This window comes from Arachis ipaensis, chromosome B08, assembly GCF_000816755.2.
Source record: "Arachis ipaensis cultivar K30076 chromosome B08, Araip1.1, whole genome shotgun sequence".
NCBI lineage: Eukaryota > Viridiplantae > Streptophyta > Magnoliopsida > Fabales > Fabaceae > Arachis > Arachis ipaensis.
Genome location: NC_029792.2, coordinates 116,433,057 through 116,453,972, shown reverse-complemented (window position 1 = coordinate 116,453,972; position 20,916 = coordinate 116,433,057). Strand labels below are relative to the sequence as shown.

The window sequence follows — 20,916 nt, the reverse complement described above, 5'->3', positions numbered from 1 at the left end:
ATTATTTTTCTTATTATAAATGCTAAATTGAATAAATTATTATTTTTTATTTAAATTTAAATAAAATAAAATAAAATATTTTATTTTACTTGAGCTTTCAGTGTTTAACGAAACTAATAGTTTAGTATAAGGTGAAAACTCATATGCAGTTAACTTTATATGAAATTTATAGCTGGAAGTTGTTAAATGATTTGATAGGCTTAACTAAATTATCATCTGACGACTCTCCTATCAACTTCACATGAAGTTAACTGCATTTGAATTTTTACTTTAGTATAAATAGAGTTTTAGAGTTCTAGTCTCCAATATACTAAAATCACTTTATGATTCTTGTCCTATCAAAAGTTGCTATTCAACCTAAAATATGGCTTCAATAAATTTTAGTTGAAACAGATCAAAGAACCTCACATTAAGATCAGGAACAACAAATTAAAATGGTAATCATGAATTAAGGTACATTTCTGTGTTGTAAGCTCTCTTTCTTATTGATTTAACATGAATAGTCTTAGGATTAAAAAATCTACTAATTCTAATAAGTGGTATCAGAACCATCATAATTGGATCATTGAGAATTAATTAATTTATCTCAATTGATGTACACTTTTTTTGAATTTGGAATTATTTATTCATTCCTGCAACAAATTGCCTCACCTAGTCGATTTTGAGGTCTTGATTCAAGATACATCAAATCTAGGAACTATCTTAGAGTTGTGTTTGCAAATATAGTGTGATAAAACTAAGTTTTGAAGTTAGATTACAAACAACATAAAGTTACTCTTCTAAGATAGGAAGAGTTTATTGTTAAGTGGAGGAAAAGCTCAGCCTATAGAAGGCCAAAGTGTCCAATAAAGTCGATAAGTTGGTGCTTATCAAGTTTGTGTTGAATAGCCTTCTAGTATATTATTTGAGTTTATATAAGATGCCAAAGGTTATTGCGAAAAATTGATTTCATTGCAAAAAGATTTCTTTGGAGTAAGGAGGATAGGGGGAATGGTATGGCATTAATAAGGTGGGAAGTGGTGCATGCTCCTAAAAAGTTAAGCAGACTGGGAGTTGGAGATGCAATGGTGCGTAATACAACCCTTTTGTTTAAGTGGTGGTGGCGCTTTTCAAAGGAGGAGTGTCTGTTGTGGAAGAAGGTGATTTGTTTATGTAATAACCTGAATCCTAATGAGTTATTGTTCGCCCAGGATTACCTGTTCGGGGGGTTCGTGGAAGGATATATGTCAGCTACAGATCAGAGATCAACAAGTAAGAGAGAAGATGATTATTGGGTTGTCCATGGAAGTTGATGATGGAAGAGGGATATGTTTTTGGGAGGATATCTGGTTAATTGGTGTTTCTTTGAAAGATCAATTTTCAAGACTTTTCTCAGTTTCAAACCAGCAAGGATCAGTCATAGGAGATTGTAGATTTTGAGATAGGTTAGAATGGATCTGGAACTTCCAATGGAGGCGAGAGCTATTCCAGTAGGAGTTAGATCTAGTGAACTAGTTGCATAATACTTCCTGACCTCCATATAACTAATCCTCAAAATGCTATTAAAATTAAGACAAAGTAACATCAATCATATGAAATTGAAAGAAGAATAAGAGAAAAAGGGATGCAAGAAGCCTTAACAATTTCATGAGCAGTCTTCATATCCCTGGCAAGAAGCTCATGGAACTTGAGCCTAACAACCTCATTCTTCCTCCACTAATCATGAATCTTGTCCAGCACGGCCTGCGTGAGCCCAACTTTGGCCACATTCACCTTTTCCTCTTAGTTACATACTCGTATCCCAATTTGAAGAGTTAAAATGCATGACATCGTTTTGAAGCGTAAAACCTGTTTGTCCGCAACCTCTTTTTGTCATTGGTCCATCTCATCACCATAACATACACGTTACTTTTATGCATCCATGTCAGATAACTCGGTACCGATTTTCAAGCTCAAATGGACAAAGAGACCTGAATGTCACGCCTTTTAATAGGTATGGGGTGATTTTGTATTTTCCAATTTTACGAATTTGTCTTTGAATTAAAAGATTAAATATCTATTTGTTATTTTTCGTATTAAATTATTGACTTATCACAAGATAGTTGTTTCGCAAATATTATTATTTTACAGTGAAAATGCAAATTTTTTGGAGAAAACTATAAAGAAATTTTTTCCAAAGATAATAATAATAGGAAACAAATTTTTTTAGTAAGTGAGATTATATAAAATTATATATTTTTCTTCTTCTTATTTATTGATTTACAATAGGTTAATTTGATAAAAAAAATATAATACCAAAATTAGAAAAGACATTTATTCAAGGTTTTGAAAACTGATCCAATTATTAGACTAATTACTGATTTATCGGTTCATTAGTTCAATACGTTCAACTATAGTTCAACTGAAATAATCGTTTTGTAATAAAATAATAAATAAAATATAAATAAATATATTAAAACATAACTATAGTCTAATACAAATTTTAAAATATCAGCTAAATTAAAAGTACTATAACAACTACAATATTATAATTTCATTCAAATACAAACTCAAAATCTTCAAAGTTTGTCACCACCACCACTTTGATAAAAATAGTATCCACTACAAGAGACATGGCTCTTAGCTGAATAAAATTACTAGCGTTTTCCAAAAACGCCGCAAATTGTAAATTCCGAGAGATTAGTAAATAATTAGCCAATAAAATAATTATTAGTCCAAAAAATTAGAAATGAAATTTTAGAGTTTAATGTGGTAGAATTATTTAAAATATGAAATTTGACACCAATTTTAAAGAATTTGGCCCACGATTGGGCCAAACGGGCCGAATCGAACAAACCGGGCCCATATTGGTCCCAAGGCCCAGCCCAATTCAATGACTTAAAAGAGCTTCAACTCTTCTTCTCTCCTCCAAATGAAACCAATGTAGAAAGCTTGCATGAGGGAGGAGGAAGGAGACCAAACCCTCACTCAATAATTCAACCTCATATAACTTTTGATCCAGAGCTCCGGTTGCTGCACCATTTGCTACCACGCGACCACCGCGTCGAGCTCTACAAAGCCTAGTGGTCAATTTGGTAAGGAATCCACATTTTCTTTTTCAATTTTCTCTTCCCCAATTTCAAAACCTAATGTGAAATTATGTTGAATTTTGCAAGATTTCGGTGTTTAGGTTCGAGTTAACCTGCGGATATTGTCGGGTTTAGCTTGTTTGATCTGTGGGTCAGTAAGAACCCTCCAACCTTTTTGTGAGATGTTGATTTAGTGAACTCTATATTGATTATTGTGATAATTGTGATGTTAGACTGAAATTGGTTATCGGTTGGAGTTAATTTGAGAAATTAGAAGCTAGAGGATTAGCTTTGGAGGCTAGGTATTGTTGGTGAGGGGGGTTGGAGTTGTGGAGCTTGTGGTTCGAAAACGCTTGAGGTGTTCTGGATTATCGGGAAATCGGTCAAGGTATGGTTTAGTTTTCTCATATTTAATATATAATGTCTTGTGAAAACTTAGGCTAGAGGACCATAGGATGGGTTGGAACGTATGAGTATGTTTGATGACTAGCATCTTTGATGTTGATTACTATTTTTCATGATGGTGTGTTAAGTGATGAGTTGATGGAGATTTATATAACGATATGAATGTGTTTATATATATGTATATTGGGTTGGTGAATGTTAAACTTGATGATGTCTTTGGGATTGTTTAGAGTAAGAAATGGTAGGTTGTAAAGGTTATTGTGGGGATGGCAAGAATGTGTTGTGTTGATGATTTTGGTGCATAGTATATTAGGTTTGAGTAACTGTGTGTGGCCAGAATGGTCGAGGTGTGTGTGTGGCCGGAATGGTCGAGATATGTGTGTGGCCAGAATGGTTGAGAGAGCAAGATTTGGGTGCGATCCCGCTTGCTCGTTAACTTGAAAATGTATTCGGATGGCAAGTTCAGGACAGAAGTTCCCTCTCTTATCGTGATGAGGGTGTGAGAAAAGTGGAAAGGCACTTTCTTTCATATTGTTTTCTCCTCATTCTTCTCTGGTTGTAAGGTAGAAAGGCACGCTCTTTCGATGTGAAAAGGCACACTTCTTCGAATATCCTTCAGGAGAAGGTGGAAAGGCAGACTCCTTCGATGTGAAAAGGCACTCTCCTTCGTTTATGATCCTCTTGGAGATGCGCAACCTAGAGACAAATGTCTGGGTTAGCTAGCAGATGTGTCGGGTTCTGGCGATTTAACCGACATGTGAGCTCACGGCCAGTAGGACAAGCATGCATCATGTTGCATTTGTTTGCTTTGTTTGTGTGTGCATACTTGTTTTGGTTTGCCTATCTGATAAATTATGTATAACCGGTAATTGTGATATTTGCTGTAACTGTTCTTTAAATATGTTTCCCTTGTATTTCCTTGTGTTTGTGATTGTCTTTCTATTTTGGGTACTTTGGTAGTGGACTGATAATAATGATGAATTGTTTTGAAAAGGGCCAGAGGCCAGGTTGAGTTTATTTGGGCCGGAGGCTGGGTTGGCTTGATTTGGGCCTTAGCCTGTGACTGGTTGGACCAGTGGTAAAGGTTGGTTAACAATGATTTATTAGTAAGCGGTAAAATGCCTTAGAATGTTTTGTTAGGTGAAAGTTGAAGCAAGGGTTAGAGTTATATTGTGACTTGGATATCTTAGAGCGTTATAACCGAGTTTATGGTTTAGTTATTTCCTTTAAGATTATATCATATCTGAGTGTCGGGGTTCTAAGATCGCCTTTCGGCTTTCCCTAGACCTTATTTATTATATATGTGGGCACCTTAACCATATTGAGAACCCCCTGGTTCTCATCCCATAGAATATTTGTGGTTTTTCAGATGCAGGTTGAGAAGTACCACTCTTTATTCTGGAGACGCTGATGAAGCGAAGAACTCTTGGGACTCAGGGTCGTATCTTTGTTTATATTTATGTATGTGTATAAGATCTCTACCTTGTATTTTAATATTTGTCCCTCTTAGAGGTTGACTCGGAGAAACATGTTGTCATTTTTCTTCTTTGGGTCATCTTGGGATCCTCTTATATATATATATATACTTGTATGTTCTGGCCGGTTTATCTTCGCGAACCGAGTTGGAAGTTTTGTTAATTATATCTTTGACACTCCCTTTTTATTATTCATATACATATATCTGACTTTTCTTCGTATGCAAGTTTTCATTTACGTGGGTGTTACGACTTTTGTTTTAAACTTTCCTTCAAAGGCTCCTAGTTATAGACCTTTTTCACTATATTATATATATAATTTTACTCTTAAAGGTCGTAATACCTCACCACCTCTGTCTTATGGCTTAACCATAAGATTTTGTGTGGTAGGGTGTTACATTATGATATCAGAGCAGTTCGTTCCTGTAAAGCCTGGGGAATGAACTGACTATGCTTCTGAGCATACTCTGGCTTTGCGTGCATGTTATTTAGGATGTTTGCTTGACATATATAGCATAAATTTTCATGAGCGTTATCTTTGGAGATTCGAAGTTCTAGACTTGAGATATTGAGACTGATCACCTTGATATCACTTGTATGATGTGGACAAGACCCAAATGGTGTCTCGTGGGCACGAGTGAGGTAAAATGGGTAATTCTTTGACTACTGCTGAGCAAGCTTCTGTTGAAGGGATGGAGCGAACAAACTAGGAACGGTGATGGAGGCAGTAATGGACCTGATGACGAGAGAAACTAAGGGATTATAACTTGTGCAGCTGGAGTAAAGATCAATAGCACTTAGTTAGAGAGATAAAGAGATTCAAGGAGTGTTCTGGCAGAGTAGACGAGTGATTAAGTTCTTAATGGTTTGAAATCAGAGTGGCGCTGCGGAAGCATAATGATTTTTTTGTGACTTTAGGGTTATAGTGATGAGAAGAAGAAGTCTTGGGATATGAGAATGATTCGAGGAATAACATAGGATCGACGAACAGAGAGTGTGAATGTGTGATTTAGGTTATAATGGATTGACTTAGAATAAGAAATTGAGAAATTATTTAGTGTTTGACACAGCTGAGAAAGAATTGAGGAACCCTTGAAGGGTAATGAATTTTGTATTCGTTGAGAGAATTAGAACGAAGCTAGGAGTGAAAAAAATTGGTATAGCTTAGGTTTGAATTCGGTTAAGTTTATGTTCTTGTACTTGAGAGTGGGAATGTGAGTTAGTGTTTGAATTTGTGTTGAAAAATGGTAGAAAGAGGGTGTGAAGTTGGTTCGTATTGAGAAAGTGTATATGAAGTTTTGGGAGAAAATTTTCAAGGGCGAAAATTTCTATTAGGGGGGTAGGATGTAAAATCCGAGAGATTAGTAAATAATTAGTCAATAAAATAATTATTAATCCAAGAAATTAGAAAATGAAATTTTAGAGTTTAATGTGGTAGAATTATTTAAAATATGAATTTTGACACTAATTTTAAAGAATTTGGCCCAAGATTGGGTCAAACGGGCCGAACCGGGCCCATATTAGGCGCAAGGCCCAGCCTAATTCAATGACATAAAAGAGCTTCATCTCTTCTTCTCTCCTCTAAAACGAAACCAATGCAGAAAGCTTGCATGAAGGAGGAGGAAGGAGACCAAACCCTCACTCAATAATTCAACATCACATAACTTTTGATCCGAAGCTCCGATTGCCGCACCGTTTACGGTCACACGACCATTGCGTCGAGCTCTACAAAGCCCAATGGTCAATTTGGTAAGGAATCCACGTTTTCCTTTTAAATTTTCTCTTCCCCAATTTTGAAACCCAATGTGAAATTATGTTGAATTTTGCATGATTTCGGTGTTTAGGTTCGAGTTAACCTGCGGATATTGTCGGGTTTAGCTTCTTTGAGATGTGGGTCAGGTAAGAACCCTCCAACCTTTTTGTGAGATGTTGATTTAGTGAACTCTATATTGATTATAGTGATAATTGTGATGTTAGATTGAAATTGGTTATCAGTTGGAGTTCATTTGAGAAATTGGAAGCTAGAGGATTAGCTTTGGAGGCTGGGTATCGTTGGTGAGGGGGGCTGGAGTTGTGGAGCTTATGGTTCGGAAACGCTTGAGGTGTTCCGGGTTATCGAGAAATCGGCTAAGGTATGGTTTCGGTTTCTCATATTTAATATATAATGTCTTGTAAAAACTTAGGCTAGATGATGATAGGATAGGTTGGAACGTATGAGTATGTTTGATGACTAGCACCTTTGATGTTGATTACTATTTTTCATGATGGTGTGTTAAGTGATGCGTTGATGGAGATTTATATAATGATATGAATGTGTGTATATATATGTATATTAGGTTGGTGAATGTTAAACTTGATGATGTCTTTGGGATTGTTAAGAGTAAGAAATGGTAGGTTGTGAAGGTTATTGTGGTGATGGCAAGGATATGTTGTGTTGATGATTTTGGTGCATAGTATGTTAGGTTTGAGTAACTGTGTGTGGTCGGAATGGTCGAGGTGTGTGTGGTCGAAATGGTCGGGATATGTGTGTGGTCGGAATGGTCAAGAGGGCAAGATTTGGGTGCGATCCTGCTTGCTCGTTAACTTAAAAATATATTCGGATGGCATGTGGAGGACAGAAGTTCCCTCTCTTGTCGTGATGAGGGTGTGGAGAAAATGGAAAGGCACCCTCCTTTGTATTATTTCCCGTGCATTCTTCTCTGGTTGCAAGGTGGAAAGGCACACTCCTTCGATGTGGAAAGACACACTCCTTCGTATATCCTCTAGGAGAAGGTGGAAAGGCACACTCTTTTAATGTGGAAAGGCACTCTCCTTCGTTTATGATCCTCCTGGAGATGTGCAACCTAGAGACAAATGTCTGGGTTAGCTACCAGATGTATCAGGTTCTGGCGATTTAACCGACACGTAAGCTCACGGCCAGTAGGACAGGCATGCATCATGTTGCATTTGTTTGCTTTGTTTGAATGTGCATAGTTGTTTTGGTTTGCCTATCTAATAAATTTTGTATAACTGGTAATTGTGATACTTGCTGTAACTGTTCTTTAAATATGTTTGCCTTGTGTTTCCTTGTGTTTGTGATTGTCTTTCTGTTTTGGGTAATTTGGTGGTGGACTGATAATAATGATGAATTGTTTTGAAAAGGGCCGAAGACTGGGTTGAGTTTATTTGGGCCGGAGGCCGGGTTGGTTTGATTTGGGCCTTAGGTCATGACTGGTTGGACCAGTAGTAAAGGTTGGTTAACAATGATTTATTAGTAAGCGGTAAAATGCTTGAGAATATTATGTTAGGTCAAAGTGGAAGCAAGGGTTAGAGTTATATTGTGACTTGGATACCTTAGAGCGTTATAACCGAATTTATGGTTTAGTTATTTCCTTTAAGATTATATCATATCTGAGTGTCAGGGTTCTAGGATCGCCTTCGGCTTTCCCGGGACCTTATTTATTATATCTGTGGGCACCTTAACCATACTGAGAAACCCGAATCTCATCCCGTACAATATTTATGGTTTTCAGATGTAGGTTGAGAAGCACCACTCTGTATTCTGGAGATGCTGATGAAGCGAAAAACTCTTGGGACTCAGGGTCATATCTTTGTTTATATTTATGTATGTATATAAGATCTCCACCTTGTATTTTATGTTTGTCCCTCTTAGAGGTTGACTCGGAGAAATAGGTTGTCGTTTTTCTACTTTGGGTTATTTTGGGATCCTCTTATATATATATATATATATACTTGTATGTTTTGGCCAATTTATCTTCGCAAATCGAGTTGGAAGTTTTGTTAATTATATCTTTGGCAATCCCTTTTTATTATTCATATATCTTTGGTTGGAAGGTTGGGGTAAAATTGGAAGGGAAGGTTGAGAGGGTTGAGATATAGACAGTTATCAAACGATGATTCCGCCACCTGCTCTTGTACGTGATGAATGCACTCAACAATATAAATAAGATGGACACGGTGTAGTGCCCCCAAGTTATTCTGCGTCCTTGGCTCCTTCCGATATATTAGACCAAATGTTGATGGAATTGGGAAAAGGGATTATAACAAACAACGTCTCCTTTCATTTTCTTAGTAAGAGTTTCTGTTCGTATTCACGAATGCTCAATATTAAATAAACAGAGTATAGAATAAAAAGGTTTAGAGGTAACTAACGCCTTAGCTTTTAGTACGATCATGAGGTGCTAAAAGTTAGGGTGTTACATAATGGTATCAGAGCAATTCATTCCTATTAGAGCCTTGGGAATGGACTGACTATGCTTCACTGCATACTCTGAGTGTCTATCATGCAGTAGGACTTGTCCTAATGACAAGAGTTTGAGGTTTAGATGCATGACTATCTATTGATTAATGCTGTTAGTCGACTGTTGCATCTCTCATGGTATTAGGTTTGGCTAACTTAATACTGATGATTTATGTATACAGAAAGAACTAATGGATTATCATAGACGAAATAGAAGTAATAGATAATGTGAATTGCCAGGTTACGAAGTTAGCTCAGCTTTGAAGTGTAATCATTATTCACGCTACACAAACTAGTGCTATCTCTTTTTTTCATTATCTTAATTAGAATTCCTTGCTTTGGATTTTCTCAGAATATGATTTGATCATTTTCCGATCAAACCTTATTGTCCCTATGTACCTCTGCTTGTCTGTACTACTCTTTGTGGACTCGATTTTCTTTGACTTGAGTTCGAACTTGTTTCAATGTACAATTTTCGAGGGAAAAAATTTTTGCAAGGTGGGTAGAATATAATGACCCAAGTTTTTAAAAATTAAATAATGAGTTATTCATGATTTATTATTTTATTTAAAGAAAATTATTTTTCTAAAAGTAATTAAATTAAATTTTATGATATTTTGAGTTTAAATTTTATTAGAATTTATTTTCCCCTCGTCGGCTATTATTTTGGTTTTTAGAGGGGTAGGACTTGTAATTGAGATTATTTGAATAAGTTTATGTATATATTGCTATGTGTGTGTGTGTGTGTATATATATATATATATAGGGGGCCTGGGAGCCCCATTTCCCACTATCTACTAAAAGAGCGATTGAGAATCTCGATAACCTTTCTTATTTTTTGATTCTTCCTTGGTCGTGTGGAACATGGATTAGCATTATGTCATTCCTACAAGTGATCCTCCATCCAGGATTGGAAGAAGAAGCGCCATATGAGGACTTCGAGATCAAATAGAATATGTTTCTTTCCATTCCTCGTGAGCCACTTATTTCTCCGACACAAGAGATAGAAGTTATTTTCCTCCTTTTTCCCTTTAAGTCGACGGCGTTACACCATTGGGATACTTCGAATAAACTAGAGTACATATAGGATCCACTGGTGCTAAAACCTTTTCTCAAGATATCTTCCAAACAGTTGGGGTCGTTGCTCCGGATTTTGTTCCCCTGGTTTGAAACCTGTTGGTTCCGTTGTTTTAGAATTATGCTGATCCAAAGTACTCCATCTCTATCATTGCACATGGGAATATAGAAAGTAAAGAGGAAAAGGCAGAACCAGAAGAATTGTGTGAAATAAGTGAATTGATCTAGTTGAGGCATGATTGATTCAGACAAAAGAAATTCCCTCCATACAGACTGAACCAAGTATGGTTAAAAGCAAGCCTGCAGGACTAGTGTTTTGACTATAGAGAGTTGTGGTTGGTTGTTGACCAACAGAAAGCATGGGAAAAAGACCAAAGATGAAGGACTCCATTTTTATGCTTCTTCTTCAGCTTTACTAGTTAGGGGAGGCAAACGATTACCGGCTTCGCGAGACCTTTTCGATCTACTCATGGTGTAGCTCTATACGGGTCCTTGCTTTCTCGATCAACTAACTTCGTGCTGAAGAAAGACGGGTCCTTGAGATTCTTGTATTGTACCTTTTGTTGGGTACACTTAACACCAACCCAATCGAGATAAGTCAAAAGTAGAACGAAACTCGATCAATCCATGAACTAGAAACTTATCCACCCTCTCTTTGCTAAGAGCAGCTTTCTTCTCTTACGCTAAACTCTTTTTTGCTATTTTGCCTTGCCAGCCCTTTTACTCGGTCTTCAGCCTTAAGTCTATCCAGGGCGGGAGTGAGTAGATATTCAGGAACCGATGCGATGGGAGATCGAAGAGTGGGCACTGGGATATCTACGGTTATATCTCATTCAATAGAACATTATAGTTCATGATCATACCAGGTCATCAAGTCAAATCAGTCGCTACCTTAGGTGCTGATTCGATAGCCAAGCACCTGCACCAATTAATTGAGCTCCTGCGCTTCAACGGGTTATTAATCTAAGATCAAGAAAGGGTAAAAGCTTTGATTGAGAGGTTTCATTCTTGAATTAGCGCTTTCTTTTGAAGGGTTCGGAAGGTCATCTGCAGAGAAGGTTAGGGAAAGGTTACGCGTTGGTTGGGACGAAAGCCGGTGCATAGCTATTCCGTTCTCTTGTCTTACTGCCTAATGGTTTGATTGCTGCTTATCATATTCTTTTATCAGAGAAGATTATGGGGTGCTGTAATATTCAATCACTTCACATATTAATTGATATCCGCTAATCAATTAATTAAAGAATTTTTTCCTTGCCAACTTTCTTGGCCAATGATTCCTCCCTTACTATTATCACATGATATATTCATTCACAGAACACTTTCTATCAGTTCACACTCTCCATAACTTATCTTCCTCCATCCAATCAGGTTTTGTTCTTTATCTTACACGGATCCGAGGTTACCAGCTGCTACGACCTCGCAAGGCCCGTTGTAGAGCGCATTGGGCCTGTCAGCTTCTCAATAATAGAATAGATACCGTTATAGATGAGACTGATATTGAAATATGCTCCACCGATATAGTGCTCATATACTACTACCGATAGGGAAAAATTCTTTATTATTATCATTCACCCATAACGAGTAGACTTTGGTTTAGTGATCACTTACGCAATTCGACTGATGTTAATTTAAAAAAAGTGATAGATAATTTCAATTAATACAATGTATATTGTAGATCTCCCCCCCTTATACATAGGATTGAACAGCGGTAAATTTCGTAAGTGATGCTATGCTGGCTTGAGCGCATCCGTTTTCTTGCTTGGCTAGAATTGGCTAAGGCAAAGGCCCTATTCGTCTAAGGGGTAATGGTGGATGAAAATCTGACAAGTTATGCCACTTATGTGAGAAATATGGCCATGAAGTGCTTCAGTGCTATCACCGATATGATAAGAACAAAAAAGGTCCCAGCAAGAATGACAACCACAATGGTTCAGCTTCAACCTATCTAGTCACTCCAGAAAGTGCTACTGACCCAGCATGGTACGTACTTAGACACTGGTGCAACCCACCATGTGACACACACACATGAGAATGTTGATTTGAGTGGTACTACCAACTCAGGTATAAACTCTCTTCTAGTGGGTGATGAGGCTGCTATAATAAAATAGTTGATAGAATCATTAACTCCGTACCGAAGCTTACAGAAGATAAATAAGCTGCGGAATCATCTGTTCCTGAAGCAGGTGGGTAAAACAGAGAGTTACTAAAATCCATCTTAGTTCCGTTGCGTGCCCCAGCAATCAAACGGATGCGAGTTAGCCTTTCTCTAAAGTACTGGCTTTCGCACTAGTGCGCCCTATCCCGTTTAAGGCTCGGTCTTAGTAGTAACTACTGACTAAGGAAAGAAGGAGAAGACAGTCTTCCTTTCGTACTTAACTCTCCTCCTTGCTTCTTTTTTCACTTTGCTGAGCTGAAAGTCTATCTTCTATACGCTATTTTGGATCCAATCTCGCACTTAACACGTAAAACAATAAACAGAAGTCTATCTTCATAGAGAAACAAGCAAGTAAACTACCTTTCCTAAGCCTAAGTTTACCCGGCTTAAGCAACAAACCCTACTCGGCTACGGGCTAAGCTCACTTGTTTACCCAGTAGCTCCGTTCACTTTTGTGATTAAGTGGTTTAAAACAACGTCTCCTTTCATTTTCTTAATAAGAGTTTCTGTTCGTATTCACGAAGGCTCAATATTAAATAAACATAGTATGGAATATAAAGGTTTAGAGGTAAGTAATGCCTGAGCTTTTAGTACGATCATGAGGTGCTAAAAGTTAGGGTGTTACAGGGATAATATAATAAGTTAAAAGGAAAAAGTTTCCTCCATCTCCATTTTATACCATACTCTAATAACTTAATATGAAGACCTTTGTACTCGTATTTTTCACCCTCTTCATTTTCCACCACTTACCAAGTGTACCTTGCCAAAAAAGATAGTGAAGTACCTGTTGGAGATGATATTAAGCTAGTATCTAATGGCTCATAAAAGCAAGCTGTAATTGATTATGGTTGAATAATTCTTTAGTTAAAATGATAGAAAAGTTTGTTTTGATTAGAGGTTAAAGCTAGCAATAGTAATTACCTCATAACCATAGTTAACTTATTTACCATGAGTTAGGTTTTAGTAAGGTTAATTTTCTAATAGCTATAAATAGTGGATAACAATATGTACTCTCTTGTACTCTGTGATTTTTCCTTCAATTTTAGGTTTTGTATTTGTTCATATGACAAATTCACTTTCTCTGAGTCTTCTTCCTCCACTTCAATCTTATTTTCTTCAATAAAATCAGATCCAGATCACGATTTTATCATGGTGCAGTGAGCGTGGAGGATCGTGAAAGAGGTGAAGCTTTTGGATACAAATAGAGCATTGAATTAGCATCAATGGCCAACACTCCTTCTGACCTAATGTCGAGGAATGGCTCACATGAGAGCTTTCAGCTTCGAAATCTAGCTCGCATTATAAGCCAACTATCGAGTTTGCAGCCATAATCGAGTACCAATTTACTTGCAGATCCAGCAAGTGTTTACTTCCTACACCTAGGTTTGGGCAATTCAGTTCATAATTTCAACAATAATCCAAGCAGTGTTTCTAGAGAAAGAGGACGAGAAACTCGTGGAAGTAGAGGTGGAAGAAATTCAGCATCTAAGACCTGTTCTTATTGTCACAAGGCAGGGCATCTTGTGGATACTTGTTACCACAAACATGGATTTCCACCCCATTTACAAAGGCAGAAATGGTCACGAGAGACTAGCAACGGAGTTATGGCTAATCATATTGCTGCTGGAATTGAAGAGAGCCGCACCCACAATGTCAAGCAGGACAAGGAACCTGATGGTCAATCCCAATTCAATCAGAGTTTGAGAGATGCACTGCTTACCTTTCTTCGGCAGGAGTGTGCACAGTTTTTTCAAGGAGCAAACATGAGAGATGTCAGTCAATCAAATGCAGGGAGTGGAGGTATACCTTTAGAGGCTTATAAACTTTGCATGAGCTCTCATATTGCAAGACTTTTGTCAGTAAAAAGTTTTTTCTCAAATTCTTGGGTGCTTGATACAGGAGCTACTGATGATGTATCACACTCATTGCATTTTTTTACACATTTTAGACATATTGGACCAATTCTGGTAAAATTACCAGATGGAACACACACAACTGCAACTATAAGTGGAATTGCGGTATTTTCAGCTACATTCTATCTCACGGATGTGCTGTACATACCAAGTTTTAACTTCAATCTTTTACCTATTTCCAAACTTACAGAAGGCCTGTATTGCAAATGTGTTTTTACTAACAAAATTTGTGAGATACAGAATCGGACCTCTTTGAAGATGATTGGCACAGCTAAAGCAAAACATGGATTATACATGCTAGATTTTCCTGCATTAGAGTTAGCACATAAAGACAACATAGAAAATACAACATATAATAGGAGTACTAGGATTCTAGACATGCAAAGTCATAGTGACAAGCTTTTACTTCCTTCTAATCTTAGGACAGCAAATTTGGTTACACAAACTTCAAATTTTTCTATTGAGAATTTATGGCATTTTAGATTGGGTTATGTACCTCAAAGCAAATTTGACATTATCAAACAAATATATCCTTGTGTGCAGTTTCCTGTATCTACTTGCTCTAAACCATGTGATTTTTGCCATTATGCGAAGCAAAAATGGTTACCATATACCCTTAGTGAAACAACAAGTTTAAACAGTTTTGATTTAATACATATTGATATATGGGGGCCAATGTCACTCATTTGTATGGATTTATTTCATGAAATTAAAGTCAGAAGCCAGCAGTTTGGTCCAGTAGTTTGCCTTGAAGCAGGTTATCTGATGAGCGGATTTTTCGGAGATTTGAAATAAATTATTTCGGGTGTGTCCCTGTACCTTCAACTGTGACAAGTATTTCATTTGTCAAGAACTAATAAGTCTTGCACAAAATCTTTTTGAGAATTTACTTAGTATTTATTTTTAATCTAATGACCTATAAATTAATGGCAAACCACTTCGCAGATCTATTTGTTCTATGACTCAAGTTGTTCTATCAACTTAAAACAGTAAAATTTAGGATTGTTATGTACAAATCATAAAGCTAATTTGAACTTTAATTAGCATGCTTCCAAATTTCCATTATATTGTCTCACCTTTTTCTTAGCTTTTGATAAAATTTTGGCACTCAGTTTTTGTTTTTTGGTAGGAGCAGATGTATATATAAATCTTGTCTATAGAGTAAAAAAAGTAATTATTTTTTACTACTAGTACATAAAAATAAATTATTATTATTATTGTAATTTTATGATTGAAATTGGATGGAAAGAACATAGTATGTCGTTTCTAGAGAGAAGTGCATGAATCTTGTGTGAGCCCCTGAATCCTTTTATCAAGTACTAGGAAATAGGAATTCAATGTTCTTAACTCTAACTTCTACACCTCTTTTCTTTTTCTTTTTTTTTTGGTAAGGTTTTATTTTTCATTTCAATTTTTTGGCTTTGGGACCAGCATTTCTTTCTTCTAGTAATTTTTTTCTAATGTGCAGAATTTTCCAATGAGTAAGCAACTTTCAATAAATCATATTGTGTGCTACGTATTGTTCTAAAGATAGTAACTGTGTTTTATGTTTTTCATTTTAAGAGTTATTGTCCAATTCTATTTTATGACTATTTTATTATTATTTGAATTTACAGTGTTCTATTATATCATTGAAGTAGACATTGATAAGAGTTAGATTTCAAAGCCACGAATTAGTCCAGATTATAGGGACGGTTTGAACAGATTCTTAGATTTTGTATTTGCCAATACATCATCCGATGGGATGATACATTGTCCATGTCCGATATGCGGGTTCCGCCTTCTCCAAACTAGAGAGGATGCGTACGATCATTTGATAATAAAACATTTCCTCTCTAGTTATACATTTTGGGTACATCACGGTGAGAGACGCATGGTAGAGAGCTCTAGTGAAGGACAAGAAGTAGAACCCGATAGAAACCTCAAAGCCCCAATGCTTGACATGGTTCAGGAGGCGTTCAACTTCCCAGGATTTCATGGCGATGAAGAAGATTTAATGTATGAATGGTGCACGAAATTGGAACTCACAATTCTTCACAAATTCGCACAACTAACCAGCAAGTGCACTGGGTCGCCCAAGTAATACCTTACGGGAGTAAGGGTCGATCCCACGGAGATTGTTCACTTGAAGCAAGCTATGGTTATCTTGTAACTCTTAGTCAGGATATAATATCAATAATAATTTTTTTAGTTTGAATTGTAAAAAGTAAAAGGGCAGAACACAAATAATACTTGTTATGCAGTAATGGAGAATATGTTGGAGTTTTAGAGATGCTTTGTCCTTTGAATCTCTGCTTTTTCCCTATCTTCTTCTTCACGCATGCACGTCCCTCCTATGGCAAGCTGTATGTTGGTGGATCACCGTTGTCAATGGCTACCATCCTTCCTCTCAGTGAAAATGGTCCAGATACGCTGTCACCGCATGGCTAATCATCTGTAGGTTCTCGATCATACCGGAATAGGATTTGCTATCCTTTTGCGTCTATCACTACGCCCAGCACTCGTGAGTTTGAAGCTCGTCACAGTCATCCAATCCCAGAATCCTACTCGGAATACCACAGACAAGGTTTAGACTTTCTGGATTCTCAAGGATGCTGCCAATGGATTCTAGCTTATACCATAGAAATTCTGATTAAGGAATCTAAGAGATACTCATTCAATCTGATGTAGAACGGAGGTGGTTGTCAGACACACGTTCATGGATTGAGGAAGGTGATGAGTGTCACGGATCATCACCTTCTCTATAATTAAGCGCAAATGAATATCTTAGATAGAAACACACATGTTTGAATGGAAAACAGAAATAGTTGCATTAATTCATCAAAACACAGCAGAGCTCCTCACCCCCAACAATGGAGTTTAGAGACTCATGTCATCAGAGATTACAAAGTTCAGATCTAAAAATGTCATGAGATAAAAATTAAATCTCTAAAAGTTTTTTAAATACTAAACTAGTAACCTATATTTACAGAAAATGAGTAAACTATGATAGATAGTGCAGAAATCCACTTCTGGGGCCCACTTGGTGTGTGCTGGGGCTGAGACTAAACTTCTCACATTCTTGGGCTGTTTTGGACATTCAACGCCAGGCTGTAACCTGTTTCTGGCATTGAACTCCAACTTGTAACGTGTTTCTGGCGCTGGATGCCAGACTGCAACATGGAACTGGCGTTGAACGCTAGTTTACGTCATTTATCCTTGAGCAAAGTATGGACTATTATATATTGCTGGAAAGTCCTGGATGTCTACTTTCCAACGCAATTAGAAGCGCGTCAATTGGACTTCTGTAGCTCCAGAAATTCCATTCCGAGTGCAGAGAGGTCAGGATCCAACAGCATCAGCAGTCCTTTTTCAGCCTGAATCAGATTTTTGCCCAGCTCCCTCAATTTCAGCCAGAAAATACCTGAAATTACAGAAAAACACACAAACTCATAGTAAAGTCCAGAAATATGAATTTTTCCTAGAAACTAATGAAAATAAACAAAATACTAACTAAAACTATATGAAATTAACCCCAAAAAGCGTATAAAATATCCGCTTATCACAACACCAAACTTGAACTGTTGCTTGTCCCCAAGCAACTAGACAAATAAAATAGAATACAAATGAGTCAAGAAACAATCACTGCTTTTTCTTGCTTCAAGAATCATTTTTATGATTTTTCAGATTACTAATAACATGTCTCATGTTTATCATTCTTTCAAGAGCCAACATATTTTACATTCAAGAACATCAAATTCCAAAGACATATGCACTGTTCAAGCATTCATTCAGAAGGCAGAAAGCATTGCAACCACATGTAATTAATCAGAATTTCTTGTATTAAAAACTCGAAAAATATTGCCTCTTTATCCTAAAGAAAATCTTCTATTTTATTCATGTTTAATGATGATGAGAAAAATAAATTATAGCTTAATTGGAGATAAAATAACTACTAATTACCACTATAACTACTAAGGTAGAACTCAAATAAGAACAATTATCACAGAGTTAAGGCTAAGATTAGGGCTCAACAACCTTGAGTTTGGGATGTGGATGTTCCTCTAGTCTGTGGAGTGCTTGGTCCTTCAAGAGATAACTTCTGACGCTTCAGTTCCTTTAAGTCACGCCCCTGCTCTTCTTGTTCCTTGAGCAGTTTGCAGAGCATACTGTTTTGATTTTGCTGTTCTTCCTTTATTTGGTCCATAGATTCTTGCAACTTGGTAACAGATACTTCAAGCTGTTCCCAATATTCAAATTGAGGGACTTCTGGGAGGAATTCTTGCGCCCTCCTCTTGGTGGGGTCATCCTGCATTTGTTGTTTTTCCATTGTGATTTTAGTGATTGGTTGCTCCACTGAGATATACTCTGTTATTCCCATCTTTACTCCAGCATCTTTGCAGAGTATAGAGATTAAGCTTGGATAAGCCAACCTGGCATCCTTGGAGTTCTTGGCAAGTGTGTAAAATTCAGATGGGATCAGTTGATGAACTTCTACTTCTTTTCCCAACATAATGCAATGGATCATCACTGCTCTTTTAACAGTGACTTCAGAATGGTTGCTTGTGGGCAATATAGAACGCCCAATGAAGTCCAGCCAACCTCTGGCGACTGGTTTCAGATCTTCTCTCTTGAGTTGATTTAGGACACCCTTGCTGCTGGTGGTCCACCCGGCTCCAGGGATGCATATATCCTCTAGAATCTTATCCAGGCTCTTGTTTGTTCTCATCATTCTCCTATTGAAGGAGTCTGGGTCATCTTTTAGCTGAGGTAGCTTAAAGATCTCCCTGATTTTGTCAGGGTGGATGTGAACAATCTTTCCTCTGACCAAGGTTCGATAGTCATAGAGGGCAGTTCCAGATATTCTCTGCCTGTCTGTTTGTCACAGATTAGCATAGAATTTCTGAACCATATTCCTTCCCACTTTCATTTCAGGATTAGCTAGGACTTCCCAGTTCCTGTTTCGAATCTGCTCTTGGATCTTCGGATATTCATCTTTTTTCAGATCGAACTTGACTTCCAGGATCACTGATCTTAGACCCATTATTTTGTAGTAATGATCTGAATGTTCTTTGGTTAAGAACCTCCCTTGATTCCAAAGTGGTTTTGGAATGCTCTCTTTCTTGCCTCTTGGAGTGGGTTGTTTTCCTTTAGGAGCCATGATCTTAGTGGGTATGGTTTAGTGATCACGGATAAACACACCAAACTTAGAGGTTTGCTTGTCCTCAAGCAAAAGAAAAGAAAGGAGATGGGTAGAAGGAGAGCTTGTATTGAATGGTGGATGAGAGGAGGGAGGCTGAATGTGTTTTTAAAAGGGAAGGGGGGTGGGTTTTCGAAAATAAGGAGAAAGATAAGATAGAAGATATGATTTAAAAAGAAATAAGTATGATAAGAAAAGATATAATTTAAAATTGAAGAGATATGAAAGATATTTAAAAAAGATAAATTTGGATTTTTGAAAAAGATAATATGGAGATTTGAAAAAGATATTGATTAGTTGAAAAGATTTTAGAATGAAAAGAGATAGATTTGTTTTGAAAATTTGAAAAAGAGTTGAATTGGATTGAAAAAAGGATTTGTGCTTATGGATTAAGATACATTTGATATTTTTAAAGTAGGGTTTTTAGAAATTAGGGATTTTAGAAATCAGGGTTTGTAACATGTTTATGCAAGAAATCATGAATTGAAACATGAAAATTAAAATTAAAATGAAACATATGAAGTAAAAACGAAATTACCTCCTCCCCACCATCCTGGCGTTAAATGCCCAAACGCTGCATGTTTTGGGCATTTAACGCCCAATTGCTGCTTCTCCTGGGCGTTCAACGCCCAGCTGTTGCTTCTTTCTGGCGTTGAACGCCAGGAACTCCTTTGTCACTGGGCGTTTTTCTGAACGCCCAGGACGCTGTAAATCTGGCGTTAAACGCCCAGAAGGAGCTTCTTTCTGGCGTTCAACGCCTATATAGCTATCCTTACTGGCTTTTAACGCCCAGTGGATGCTTCTTTTGGGCGTTGAACGCCCAATTATGCCTCTTACTGGTGTTTTCTTGCCAGTGAGCTCTTTTTCTCTGTTTTGTGTGTTGAATCCTTCTGTAACCCTGTAAACTTATGCAATTGACTCTTTACCTTAGTATCAATGAACTTTATATAAATAAATAAAATCAAGAATAGGGCAAAATGCTTAGAGGAAGTGATGCCAATGGCTGGGTTGCCTCCCAGCAAGCGCTTCTTTATTGTCTTTAGCTGGACCTTGCTGAGCTTTTTAATCTAGCCTCAGCCTTGAGCATTCTTGCTCAACATTACTTTCAAGATAATGCTTGATTCTCTGTCCATTAACAATGAACTTCCTATCAGAGTCAATGTCTTGAAGCTCCACATAACCATATGGTGATACACTTGTAATCACATATGGTCCCCTCCACCGGGACTTCAGTTTCCCGAGGAATAGCCTGAGCCTAGAGTTAAACAATAGAACCTTTTGTCCTGGTTCAAAGATTCTAGAAGATAGCTTTCTGTCATGCCATCTTTTTTATTTCTCTTTATAAAGCTTGGCATTTTCGAAAGCAGTGAATCTGAATTCCTCTAGCTCATTCAGCTGGAGCAATCTTTTTTCTCCAGCTAGTTT

At 37.1% G+C, this 20,916-nt stretch overlaps 2 protein-coding genes across 2 annotated transcripts in view; one reads left to right on the top strand and one right to left on the bottom strand.

The window, feature by feature from the left end:
• On the bottom strand, positions 9,936-10,730 carry LOC107612013 (putative ATP synthase protein YMF19). Its single transcript, XM_016313858.2, has one exon. The coding sequence runs from the start codon at positions 10,479-10,481 to the stop codon at positions 9,999-10,001; it is 483 nt and encodes a 160-aa protein (XP_016169344.1). The 5' UTR covers positions 10,482-10,730; the 3' UTR covers positions 9,936-9,998.
• Positions 14,004-20,916, top strand: part of LOC107611610 — a 16,850-nt gene continuing 9,937 nt past the window's right edge. The window contains exons 1-2 of the mRNA XM_016313520.2: positions 14,004-14,199; positions 14,299-14,452. Of these exons, the coding sequence (XP_016169006.2) occupies positions 14,004-14,199; positions 14,299-14,452 (350 nt within the window). The remainder of the gene's footprint in view (positions 14,200-14,298; positions 14,453-20,916) is intronic.

What these genes read in the sequence shown, in the direction of transcription:
- LOC107612013 (XM_016313858.2), bottom strand. Translation starts at nt 10,481, where the DNA reads ATGCCTCAACTAGATCAATTCACTTATTTCACACAATTCTTCTGGTTC.